The sequence below is a fragment of the Coregonus clupeaformis genome, chromosome 9, assembly GCF_020615455.1.
Source record: "Coregonus clupeaformis isolate EN_2021a chromosome 9, ASM2061545v1, whole genome shotgun sequence".
NCBI classification, from domain to species: Eukaryota; Metazoa; Chordata; class Actinopteri; order Salmoniformes; family Salmonidae; genus Coregonus; species Coregonus clupeaformis.
Window position 1 is genome coordinate 29,305,088 of NC_059200.1, and position 11,865 is coordinate 29,316,952.

Here is an 11,865-nt window from a genome sequence, read left to right on the forward strand (position 1 = left end):
GTGTCCTTTGAAACTATACATCTGTGAGAGCAAGATGTCTGAGTAGGTCTCGTATCTGTGTCTGGACCAACAAAAGCAACATTTCCTACAGTAGGTCCACTTATTCCAGGAGTAACCCTATTATCTCCATCATTCTGCCTAATAGTTCCACCAATCTGCCTTGCAGCCTCTGCATAAGAGACATTATGAGTTATTTTATATATTTGGGCCTCTCTAGCCTGTTTCTGCACCTGGCATCCACCAAATGCTGCACTGTGTTCCCCCCACAATTACAACATTTAACCTTGACATTGTTCCCACATTCACCATAATCATGTTCCCCTCCACACTTGGCACATATTTTCTTTCCTATGCACAAAGCCGCTACATGTCCCATTCTTTGGCATTTAAAACACCTTAATGGAGGTGGGACAAACTCTCTAACAGTGAAAGCCAGGAAGCCCATCTGTACTTTCTTAGGTACAACCTTCTCAAACATAAATAATACTGACAGGCTTTCACTTCTCTGCCCCTCTTTCTTACTGAACAGCCTTTTGGCTTCAACCACTATGCCCCCCTCTACATTTTATTTTATATCATCTATGGACATAGATCGTGGAACCCCAGAAATGACCCCTCAGCTTAGCCGAACCTCCAGGGACATGACTTGTGATTTTCTTCCCCATGAGAGTTTTCATTTTCAGAATATTCCCTTGCTGAACATGGTCAGCACAGAATGTTAACAGTCTACCAATGAACCGGGCTAATATTACTTCCTCTATCTCTTTCTTAACGGCATTGGTTAATCGAATAGGGTGTAGATGAGACCCCGTGGTCACATCAAACACGATTACAACTTTCCATTCCAAGATTACTTTTGTTTTTCACTACCTTCACCCTCTTCACGGTCTCTTCAATTTTTTCCTTTTCACCACAGACCATCCAGGTCCATGACTTTCATCATCCCCGCCCATACCATCAGAACTATCATCCATGTCGAGCACAGCTGTTGCTAAAACCGCCTACCACAATATAGAACGATGGATTCTATTTCGCTTCCTTGTTTGAAGTCGAACCTTGCGCGTCCAGGTTTACGCCTCCGCAGAAAGTTCCACTCTCCTTCTTCTGTGTCTGCTTCTTTCTGGAGTGCTGCAGGTACTGCAGGATTTTGTTCCAACTAGGCACCACACCTGACCAACTGAGCCAATTGATCAGTTCAATGATTGCCTAAATTCAACACATCTGGTCTTCCAGTTCGGTCTTCCAGTTCAGTTACTCCAGGACCAGGGTGGCATACCCCTGATTTGCACTAACCCTGTCTGTTTTGCCCCATAGTTGTGCACGAGTCGATTTTGTTGCTAAACAACCAACCTGTCTACAATGAATGGTGGCAACAGTCAGTGACCAAGTGTTCTATCCCCATAGCAACCAACTTGCATAGATGTACACATTTTTCACGCTGAGTGAGAAACTTTCTCAGTTCTTGTAAATGTGTCATTATATTGCTCTTCAAATCATTATCCAAAACATTTTTCTCAAACAGTAATGTGAAACTGTTATTGTAGTAGGGGTGCCTGTCTAGTATGAATATTTCTGCACTTTTAGAACTGTGACGTCACAAAGGTACATTTGACAGTAGTGGGCGGTCGGACGCATGCGCACAACGTGGAATTGGAAAATAATCTTGAACAGCTGTAGCTACCATTCTTATTATACCTCAGTGGTATCTACCAAAAATACTAGTAACTGTCTGCTGCTGTATTGTAGCCATCTGTAGGTTCTGTACAGGGAGTCGGAGGAAGAGAAATAGTTAGCTCGTGCCGCTAACTGGCACAATGTCACTGCAAAGGTGTCAAACTGATTGGGAAGAAATTGACCAAGAATATCAACAATTACAGGTAGGCCTATGTGAAGCCGGTTTGACAGCTAGCTAACTTTAGTGCGTGGCGTGGACTACCGCCAGTTCGCAAGAGAGGAGAATGATATAGCTACGATTGTCAACTCAGTTTGGTAGCTTGCTAGCTAGTTAGCTTGCTAGCTAGCCTGTTAGGTAGTTAGCTTTCTATCTAGCCTGCTAGTTAGCTTGCTAGCTAGCCTGCTAGATAGCTACCTTAGTTAACCCAGCATACTAACTTGACAAAAGGTTATCAGTTAACGTTATTATTAGACACAATATTTATTTTGTATTCAGGAACTTTCCAATATAATTATGCTGAACAAAAATATAAAAGTAACATGTAGTGTTGGTCCCATATAATGAGCTGAGCTGAAATAAAAGGTCCCAGAAATTTTCCATATGCACAGAAATATTTTTCTCAAATGTTGTGCACATTTGTTTACATCCCTGTTAGTGAGCATTTCTCCTTTGCCAAGACAATCCATCCACCTGACAGGTGTGGCATATCAAGAAGCTGATTTAACAGCATGATCATTATACAGGTGCACCTTGTGCTGGGGACAATAAAAGGCCACTCTAAAATGTGCAGTTTTGTCACACAACGCCACAGATGTTTCAAGTTTTGAGGGAGCGTACAATTGGTATGCTGACTGCAGGAATGGCCACCAGAGCTGTTGCCAGAGAATTTAATGTTCATGTCTCTACCAGAAGCCGCCTCAGTCATTTGGCAGTACGTCCAACCGGCCTCTCAACCTCAGACCACATGTATGGCGTTGTGTGGGCGAGCGGTTTGTTGAAGTTAACGTTGTGAACGGAGTTCCTCATGGGGCGATGGGGTTATGGTATGGGCAGGCATAAGCTACGGACATCGAACACAATTGCATTTTATCGATGGCAATTTGAATGCACAGAGATACCGTGACGAGATCCTGAGGCCCATTGTTGTGCCATTTATCCTCCGCCATCACCTCATGTTTCATCATGATAATGCACAGCCCCATGTCGCAAGGATCTGTACACAATTCCTGACAGCAGAAAATGTCCCAGTTCTTCCATGGCCTGCATACTCACCAGACATGTCACCCATTGAGTACGTTTTGGATGCTCTGGATCGACGTGTTCCAGTTCCTGCCAATATCCATCAACTTCGTACAGCCATAGAAGAGTGGGACAACATTCCACAGGCCACAATCAACAGCCAGATCAACTCTATGCGAAGGAGATGTCTCGCTGCATGAAGCAAAATGGTGGTCACACCAGATACTAACTGGTTTTCTGATCCACGCCCATACCTTTTTTTTAAAGGTATCTGTGACCAACAGATGCATATCTGTATTCCCAATCCATAGATTAGGGCCTAATGAATCTATTTCAAATGACTGATTTTCTTATGAACTGTAACTCAGTAAAATCTTTGAAATTGTTGCGTTTTTATATTTTTGTTCAGTATAGTATCCTGGGGTATGCAAGTCAGGTTTAATTGAATTGGTGCAGATTTAATATCTGGAAATTTGGCCAATGAATGGCAAATGTTAACTAGCAAGAATAGCCTGTTGAAGTAATAATAACCAGCAAGCAAACTTAAGTTGTTTTTTATAGTGAAATCCCCCAAATTGTAACCTTGGCGCAGTTAAATCAGTCAAACCAATGCAGGTATGTAGCAAATAAGGGTCACTTTACCCAGGGCGCAGTGGCTTCCTTCCCTCTCATTTCCTTATTGACACCACTTGAAAGGACAGGATAAGTTCAATGATATTGCAAATGCAATGCTGCCTTCCATCCACCTGTTATATTCTGCATGATCAAGGATTAGCCTTAAACTCTCCTTAGAAATGAAAGGGGGATCTGTCCTAGACCTGAACCTATCCATCACTGCATGCCTAAACTCTATCTTTGGTGAAAATAATTGCCGATTTCACAGACTATTTGCTATCAACATATTTGAGTACTGGTGAACAATCTTCGCTTATTTATTTACATTTTATTTCTAGGAAACTCACAAAGTGTACAGACAGAAGCTCGATGAGCTCACCAACCTCCAGGCAACATGCAGCAGTGCCATTAGTAAACAGAGGAAGAGTCTAAAAGACCTCAGGCACAGTCTGTGCAAGTAAGTAGCCCACTCTTAGTGCTGGCAGTTGACACGGAATGGTTGTCTTATTTTCCATAACTAGGACCTGAGCATTTAATAGTTTAATTTTATTCTACAGGTGCACAAAAACAAGTGATGAGAAAGAAACGGAACTGATCAAAGACATCCAAATGCAAATTAAAGACAAAGAGAATTTCTTCTTTGATATGGAAGCCTATTTGCCAAAGAAGAATGGGTCAGTGTATTTGAGGACATGATTATTTAATTTTTACCATATGAGGGTGTCAAAGCATATTGTAAAATGTTTCAGTCTCTTTTCAGATTGTACTTAAATTTGGTCCTTGGCAATGTGAATGTAACACTTCTCAGCAACCAGGCAAAGTAAGTGTGTTGCTTCCGCTTTAACAAAATATCTGTATTCAGTCACATCCGCATGGTTTCTGCATATGACCCACTGTTTGTTCTATTCTCTGGAGCAGATTTGCCTATAAAGATGAATATGAGAAGTTCAAGCTTTTTATGACAATAATCTTGATGTTTGGGGCCATAACCTGTCTCTTTTTGCTCAATTACCGGTGAGTTGGTTACATTATGCCTTTGATGTTTCCTCGTAGCATCTTTTAATGTTTAATCAAAGCAAAGTAGTTGTAAATGTCTGTGTTTTGTTGTTGCAGTGTCACAGATGAAATCTTCAACTTCTTGCTGGTTTGGTACTACTGCACTTTGACCATAAGGGAAAGCATCCTCATGAGCAATGGGTCCCGGTGAGCTACTAAGCTTTTTATGTGACTATTTATTAAGTCAGTGAGATCAAAATACTATACTTGTGCCGACCTAGTTCTGCTTCTTAATTCTAATTCCACTCCATGTGTCCTTTCAGGATCAAAGGGTGGTGGGTCTCCCATCATTACGTCTCTACCTTCCTATCAGGTGTAATGCTTACCTGGTAAGTGCTTTTATTTATTTTCAACTTAAATTAATTGCTGTTGGTCAAAAGCAAAACATCTGTTGGCAGTTGCCCTCAAAGTTTTTCTGACAAGCAGTTTGATTGATAAATGTTATGCGATCACATGTATTGATTGGTTGCTCTGTCTGTTTCTTCTCAAAGGCCAGAGGGGTCCATGTATCAGATGTTCAGAAGTCAATTCCTTGCCTTCTCCATTTACCAGAGTAAGCATCTACTTTCTCTATTTATACTGAACAAAAATATAAACGCAACATGTAAAGTGTTGGTCCCATGTTTCATGAGCTGAAATAAAAGATTCCAGAAATCTTCCATACACACAAAGCTTATTTCTCTAAAATGTTGTGCACAAATGTGTTTACATCCCTATTAGTGTGCATTTTTCCTTTGCCAAGATAATCCATCCAGCTGACAGGTGTGGCATATCAAGAAGCTGATTAAACAGAATGATCATTACACAGGTGCACCTCATGCTGGGGACAATAAAGGCCAATCTAAAATGTGCAGTTTTTTCACACAACACAATGCCACATACAGTGGGGAGAACAAGTATTTGATACACTGCCGATTTTGCAGGTTTTCCTACTTACAAAGCATGTAGAGGTCTGTAATTTTTATCATAGGTACACTTCAACTGTGAGAGACGGAATCTAAAACAAAAATCCAGAAAATCACATTGTATGATTTTTAAGTAATTCATTTGCATTTTATTGCATGACATAAGTATTTGATACATCAGAAAAGCAGAACTTAATATTTGGTACAGAAACCTTTGTTTGCAATTACAGAGATCATACGTTTCCTGTAGGTCTTGACCAGGTTTGCACACACTGCAGCAGGGATTTTGGCCCACTCCTCCATACAGACCTTCTCCAGATCCTTCAGGTTTCGGGGCTGTCGCTGGGCAATACAGACTTTCAGCTCCCTCCAAAGATTTTCTATTGGGTTCAGGTCTGGAGACTGGCTAGGCCACTCCAGGACCTTGAGATGCTTCTTACGGAGCCACTCCTTAGTTGCCCTGGCTGTGTGTTTTGGGTCGTTGTCATGCTGGAAGACCCAGCCACGACCCATCTTCAATGCTCTTACTGAGGGAAGGAGGTTGTTGGCCAAGATCTCGCGATACATGGCCCCATCCATCCTCCCCTCAATACGGTGCAGTCGTCCTGTCCCCTTTGCAGAAAAGCATCCCCAAAGAATGATGTTTCCACCTCCATGCTTCACGGTTGGGATGGTGTTCTTGGGGTTGTACTCATCCTTCTTCTTTCTCCAAACACGGCGAGTGGAGTTTAGACCAAAAAGCTCTATTTTTGTCTCATCAGACCACATGACCTTCTCCCATTCCTCCTCTGGATCATCCAGATGGTCATTGGAAAACTTCAGATGGGCCTGGACATGCGCTGGCTTGAGCAGGGGGACCGTGCGTGCGCTGCAGGATTTTAATCCATGATGGCGTAGTGTGTTACTAATGGTTTTCTTTGAGACTGTGGTCCCAGCTCTCTTCAGGTCATTGACCAGGTCCTGCCGTGTAGTTCTGGGCTGATCCCTCACCTTCCTCATGATCATTGATGCCCCACGAGGTGAGATCTTGCATGGAGCCCCAGACCGAGGGTGATTGACCGTCATCTTGAACTTCTTCCATTTTCTAATAATTGTGCCAACAGTTGTTGCCTTCTCACCAAGCTGCTTGCCTATTTTCCTGTAGCCCATCCCAGCCTTGTGCAGGTCTACAATTTTATCCCTGATGTCCTTACACAGCTCTCTGGTCTTGGCCATTGTGGAGAGGTTGGAGTCTGTTTGATTGAGTGTGTGGACAGGTGTCTTTCATACAGGTAACGAGTTCAAACAGGTGCAGTTAATACAGGTAATGAGTAGAGAACAGGAGGGCTTCTTAAAGAAAAACTAACAGGTCTGTGAGAGCTGGAATTCTTACTGGTTGGTAGGTGATCAAATACTTATGTCATGCAATAAAATGCAAATTAATTACTTAAATCATATAATGTGATTTTCGGCAGTGTATCAAATACTTGTTCTCCCCACTGTATGTCTCAAGTGTACAATTGGCATGCTGACTGCAGGAATGTCCACCAGAGCTGTTGCCAGAGAATTGAATGTTACTTTCTCTACCATACGCCGCCTCCAACGTCATTTTAGAGAATTTGGCAGTACGTCCAACTGGCCTCACAACCGCAGACCACGTGTAATCACGTCAGCCCGGGACCCCCACATCCGGCTTCTTCACCTGCGGGATCGTCTGAGACCAGCCACCCGAACAGCTGATAAAACTGAGGAGTATTTCTGTCTGTAATAAAGCCCTTTTGTGGGGAAAACTCATTCTGATTGGCTAGGCCTGGCTCCCCAGTGGGTGGGCCTGGCACCCAAGTGGATGGGCCTATGCCCACCCATGGCTTCTCCCCTGCCCAGTCATGTGAAATCCATAGATTGGGGCCTACTGAATTTATTTCAATTGACTGATTTCCTTACATGAACTGTAACTCAGTAAAATCATATACATTTTTGCATGTTGCGTTCATAGTTTTGTTCAGTGTGTGTATATATAGTAAAACATTCTAATAATAACCTGCACAATATAGCCTAAATTACTGTAATGTAAGTGCATGTCATTACTCATACATTATTGATTGTAAAAGTGTTTGATTTATTTATTTATTCATCGTTATGTTTTTCAGGCTTTGTGCATTTTCTTCAATATTACTACCAAAGTGGCTGCTTATACCGGTTACGTGCTTTGGGGGAGAGCACTCAGTTGGACCTCACAGTGGGTAAGATGAGCTCCTTTGCAGTGAGGACTGTTTCTAAGGCTTTCTTATTGGTTATGACTTGGGAAACCCCTTGTGAGCTTTTGAACCATTTACAAGACATTTGTGTGTGTGTTAATAGTTGTTACAATGAAGTGGGCCACAAGCAACCCCATGACTGCAAAAATGGGACAAAGGTGGGGTTTTACCCTTGAGCAAGTTGGTTCTCTTCCATGTTGAGTGAAATCCCAGTTGTCGGAATACCTTGCTTAACGTCATACACTCTTTGAATCTCAAGTTTTCCCTTCTACTGCACAACATTTTAATTATGATAGAAATACACTAGAAAAATGTATTTCTTGCTGACCAGAGTGAGCTGATGGGGAACATCTCGCAATCAGTTTGCAGCTGCCCGTTGAACAGAGTATTGGTTCTGACATACAAAATGTTTAGCTCTGTTTTTGGTATAGCTTACTGTACTCTCCTTACCATGATGTGTCTAATGATTAACCTGTACCCCTGACAACGCTAGTTGAACTGGATGTTAACATGCTGTCTTTCTGTAGTTTGTGCCTTACTGAATGTTAATTTTCCCACCTTAAGTAATGTATGTGTCTGTTTTGCAGAGGGGTTTCAGTCATGGATGTGGAGAGGACTCACCTTCCTCTTGCCATTTCTGTTTTTCGGCCATGTAAGTCAAACACAGGACTACCACACAGCTCCTAAGTATGGGCTTAGTTTAGTTTAGAGGTTGTTTTACATTTATTCCACCTTTCTACTACTTTCAACTCAAGACATTGGAGTATCAGGCTTAATCTTTTCTCAACAGTGAGGAACTTAAACACAATTGTATGAAATGGTCATAAATGGTCATCCAGGGAGGAGGTCAGGTTAGTCTGGGTGTATGCCAGCGTGTTTCACACAGACTGGGATGAGAGTGGGGTGGGGAGACGGTCAACTGGAAGTAAAGATGGTATTGCAAAATCTGTCACTATTGTAAATGATAGTCTTGTCCAACATGATTGCAAAGCTTTAATTTTGTTCCTTATTCCAGTAAATAAGATGGTGATTTTGGCGGTTTATACATTTACATGTACACACTCCAGGGCAAGCTACCATGCTTGTGTGCTTGAATAAGGTTTTAGGTCTTGGACTGAGCTTTTCTCTCTCTCCAATCCCCTTCACAGTTCTGGCAGCTGTACAATGCTATGACTCTGTTTCGGTTGGCAGGACATGAAGACTGTAAAGAGTGGCAGGTAAGGACAGAAATACTACCCTACAATCTCCATAAAATCCCTTGTTTTTAAATACAATACAGTACAACATGTCTCTACTTCCAGCCCCTGTCTTGTGCAAGCTCGTCTAGAATTTTCTTGTAACCTATGCTCATTACAAGACTACTCTCTGACGCTGGAAGTTAAACTTTGTAGTCATGACATCTAGTATAATGACATCACATGTCATTCCTAATGCTTTTGTTTGTATCTTTCAGGTATTTATGTTGGCACTGACATTTCTTGTCCTATTCCTGGGGAATTTTCTCACCACATTGAAAGTTGTTCACCAAAAGATCCAGGAAAACCCAGAAAAGGTGCAAAAGCAGGAGTGAATGAGTCTGACTACAGCTCATACCTCCAAGTGGCCAGTAACCATGAAGCAAAATGGCACTTTGACACGCACAACCGATGGAAAGATTGACTGCAGAGGCTTTGTGCCAGGAAAAGACAGAGCAGAGAGACCAATGTGTCTCGGACGTTGATGACAGCTGCAACATTAACCAATAATCTTGGCTGAATGTGCTTTTGTTTCCGATAACTTGTCATTGTCCTTGCTACACGTGCAATCACAACACAGAGCAGCTTTCGTCTGGCAGATGAACCACTGCGATCCTGGACCGTTTGAGGCTTGATCCTTTTAGATTTAGAGTGAGTGGACAGACTGATTAATTATGTTCTTCAAACTATATGCAACTCAACAAAGACAGGTAACATTAGGTCAGGGTTTCCCAAACTTAGTTCTGGGCCCCCACGGGTGCACATTTTAGTTTTTGCCATAGCACTACAAAGCTGAATCAAATAATCAAAGCTTGATGATGAATTGGTTATTTGAGTCAGCTGTGTAGTGCTAGGACAAAAAACTAAATGTGCACCCAGGGGGGTGGCCCAGGACTGAGTTTGGGAAACCCTGCATTAGGTCATGAGAAAGGTGAGTTTACCTACAAAGTATATGTACTGTGTGGTCATGTCACTACTTCACACAGCTGTTATCGGTATGGCATTCAAATATGTCCAGGGCACAGCCATTTCTTCACTGTTATTTGTAAGTGTCTGTTGTTTTGATATGTTTTTCAGTAAAGATGCATTCAACTATTTATTTCTCCCCGCAGTGCTGTTAAAAAGTAAACCTGTTTGCTTATCTCTGGATATTGACATGTCTACGTGTCCATATTATATCAAGTAAAGCCTGCTTCTTATTTCAGCAAGGTACCAGCCAGGACTTAACTGATCATAGACATTTACACATTTTAACAGCAGCGGTTTACTACCATTGTTTGGGTTGATTTGGTAACCATAAATTACACAGGCGTTCTATTTTAAAATAATGAATATATTAATGATACTGACCAAGTTTGAGTATAAAAGGATTTCTCTTCCTTCTGTAATGGTCTGCACCTTGTTAATCTGAGTGCCTGGTGGTGCAACTTTTCAGATAGTGGATTCGGCATAGAGACAAAAGTCCATATTTTTTTAAATCCTGTAATCTGGTTCAAAATGATAACCCTTTTATTTAATTATTATTTGAGAGACTTGTCCAATTCAGGTTGTGCAAGAAGATGCTGGTTGTTTGAGTTTTGCTGCTATGAGCACTGGTACTGTGAACAAATGATTGGCAATAATGTCTCAAGCACGGATGTGCTGGAGTGATCAAGTGTATATAACTCTGCTGAGATACAATGTATGTATGTATAGTAACGCGTCAACTGATCTATGTACAAATCTCAAGAGCTTTTGTACCCATTTTAAGCATTATTTAATTTTGAACTGTATTATTAGATGTGCATTTGAAAAAATGGATTGGTCTGAACAACGTTAGTACTTAGTGACAGGGCTTTCTAAATGCCTTATCTCTCCTTGTAGCCTGTCACAATTGCGTGATGTATGTTTTTGTTCCATTTGGAATCAAGTGTTATGTTATTGACAAAATATAAGGTCTTGGACATTAGTCTTGTTTTCATTTTAAAAATCCATTATGCTCTTGAAGGGAACCACTATTTTCTTTACAAAAGCTATAGCATGTTATTAGACCAAAATGTTAAATTCAGTCTAACGTCAAAGCTGCCACAATAGATCCTATTTCCTCAAGTATTGTGAGTTTGGTTTAATGTTGATGTCATGGATTGTCCCATCATAAGACTAACTTGTGCCTGAACGTACACTTGTAACAAGAGACACTGGATAAAATAATGTAATTTATGCTGTTTCTTACTGGCTGGAAAACAAATAAAACACATCTGACTCAAAGATTGTGTCTTTTCATTACGTTTAGTTGTGGCAGTTGATTGAGTAATTGATTGGGCTGTTGATTGTTATTGTTATTTTCAACATATGACTTATGTTAATGTTGAATCAGCTTTGCATGATGGTAAGAGGGAACAAACTTGTCAGAGCTCCCGAGTGGCGCAGCGGTCTAAGGCACTGCATTTCAGTGCTAGAGGCGTCACTACAGACCCTGGTTCGATTCCAGGCTGTATCACAATCTGGCCGTGATTGGGAGTCCCATAGGGTGGCGCAAAATTGGCCCAGTGTCATCTGGGTTTGGTCGTCATTGTAAATAATAATTTGTTCTTAACTGACTTGCCTAGTTAAATAAAGGTTAAAAATGGTTTACATACATGGATATATGGCCCTGTGTAATGTAATTTTACAACTAGCAAATCATGTAATGTGTTTCTTTGCTAAACATATATTTATCAATCAGCATTCCCATTTTATTCAGTTGTCTGTCTAACTAGGAAACACTGCCTTATCTGTTTTTTCATAGCAACCACCACTAGTGGGCACTGTCATTTAACTTAGTGAACTGCAATAAATATTTGTCCAGACTCCAGCTTTGAAAGGAGCTAATTTCTATCAGCTTTCAACCACAGTAGTACATTGAAAATTGTCCTGACAATGTA

General features: G+C 41.2%; 1 protein-coding gene across 1 annotated transcript; it reads left to right on the forward strand.

Annotated features, from left to right (window-relative positions):
- The first annotated feature begins 1,632 nt into the window (after positions 1 to 1,632).
- On the forward strand, positions 1,633 to 11,209 carry LOC121573794 (transmembrane protein 120B). The gene is made up of 12 exons (XM_041886092.2): positions 1,633 to 1,877; positions 3,868 to 3,986; positions 4,087 to 4,203; positions 4,290 to 4,349; positions 4,448 to 4,543; positions 4,643 to 4,732; positions 4,849 to 4,914; positions 5,077 to 5,138; positions 7,620 to 7,712; positions 8,315 to 8,379; positions 8,876 to 8,944; positions 9,181 to 11,209. The coding sequence occupies exons 1-12, from the start codon at positions 1,815 to 1,817 to the stop codon at positions 9,295 to 9,297; spliced, it is 1,017 nt and encodes a 338-aa protein (XP_041742026.1). The 5' UTR covers positions 1,633 to 1,814; the 3' UTR covers positions 9,298 to 11,209.
- Positions 11,210 to 11,865: the final 656 nt, after the last annotated feature.

Bases quoted from the DNA above. Each gene is read 5' to 3' on its own strand.
- LOC121573794 (XM_041886092.2), top strand. From the start codon at position 1,815: ATGTCACTGCAAAGGTGTCAAACTGATTGGGAAGAAATTGACCAAGAA. The intron at 1,878-3,867 runs GTAGGCCTATGT...TTTTATTTCTAG, and splicing joins AAGAATATCAACAATTACAG to GAAACTCACAAAGTGTACAG. The intron at 4,204-4,289 runs GTCAGTGTATTT...GTCTCTTTTCAG, and splicing joins TATTTGCCAAAGAAGAATGG to ATTGTACTTAAATTTGGTCC.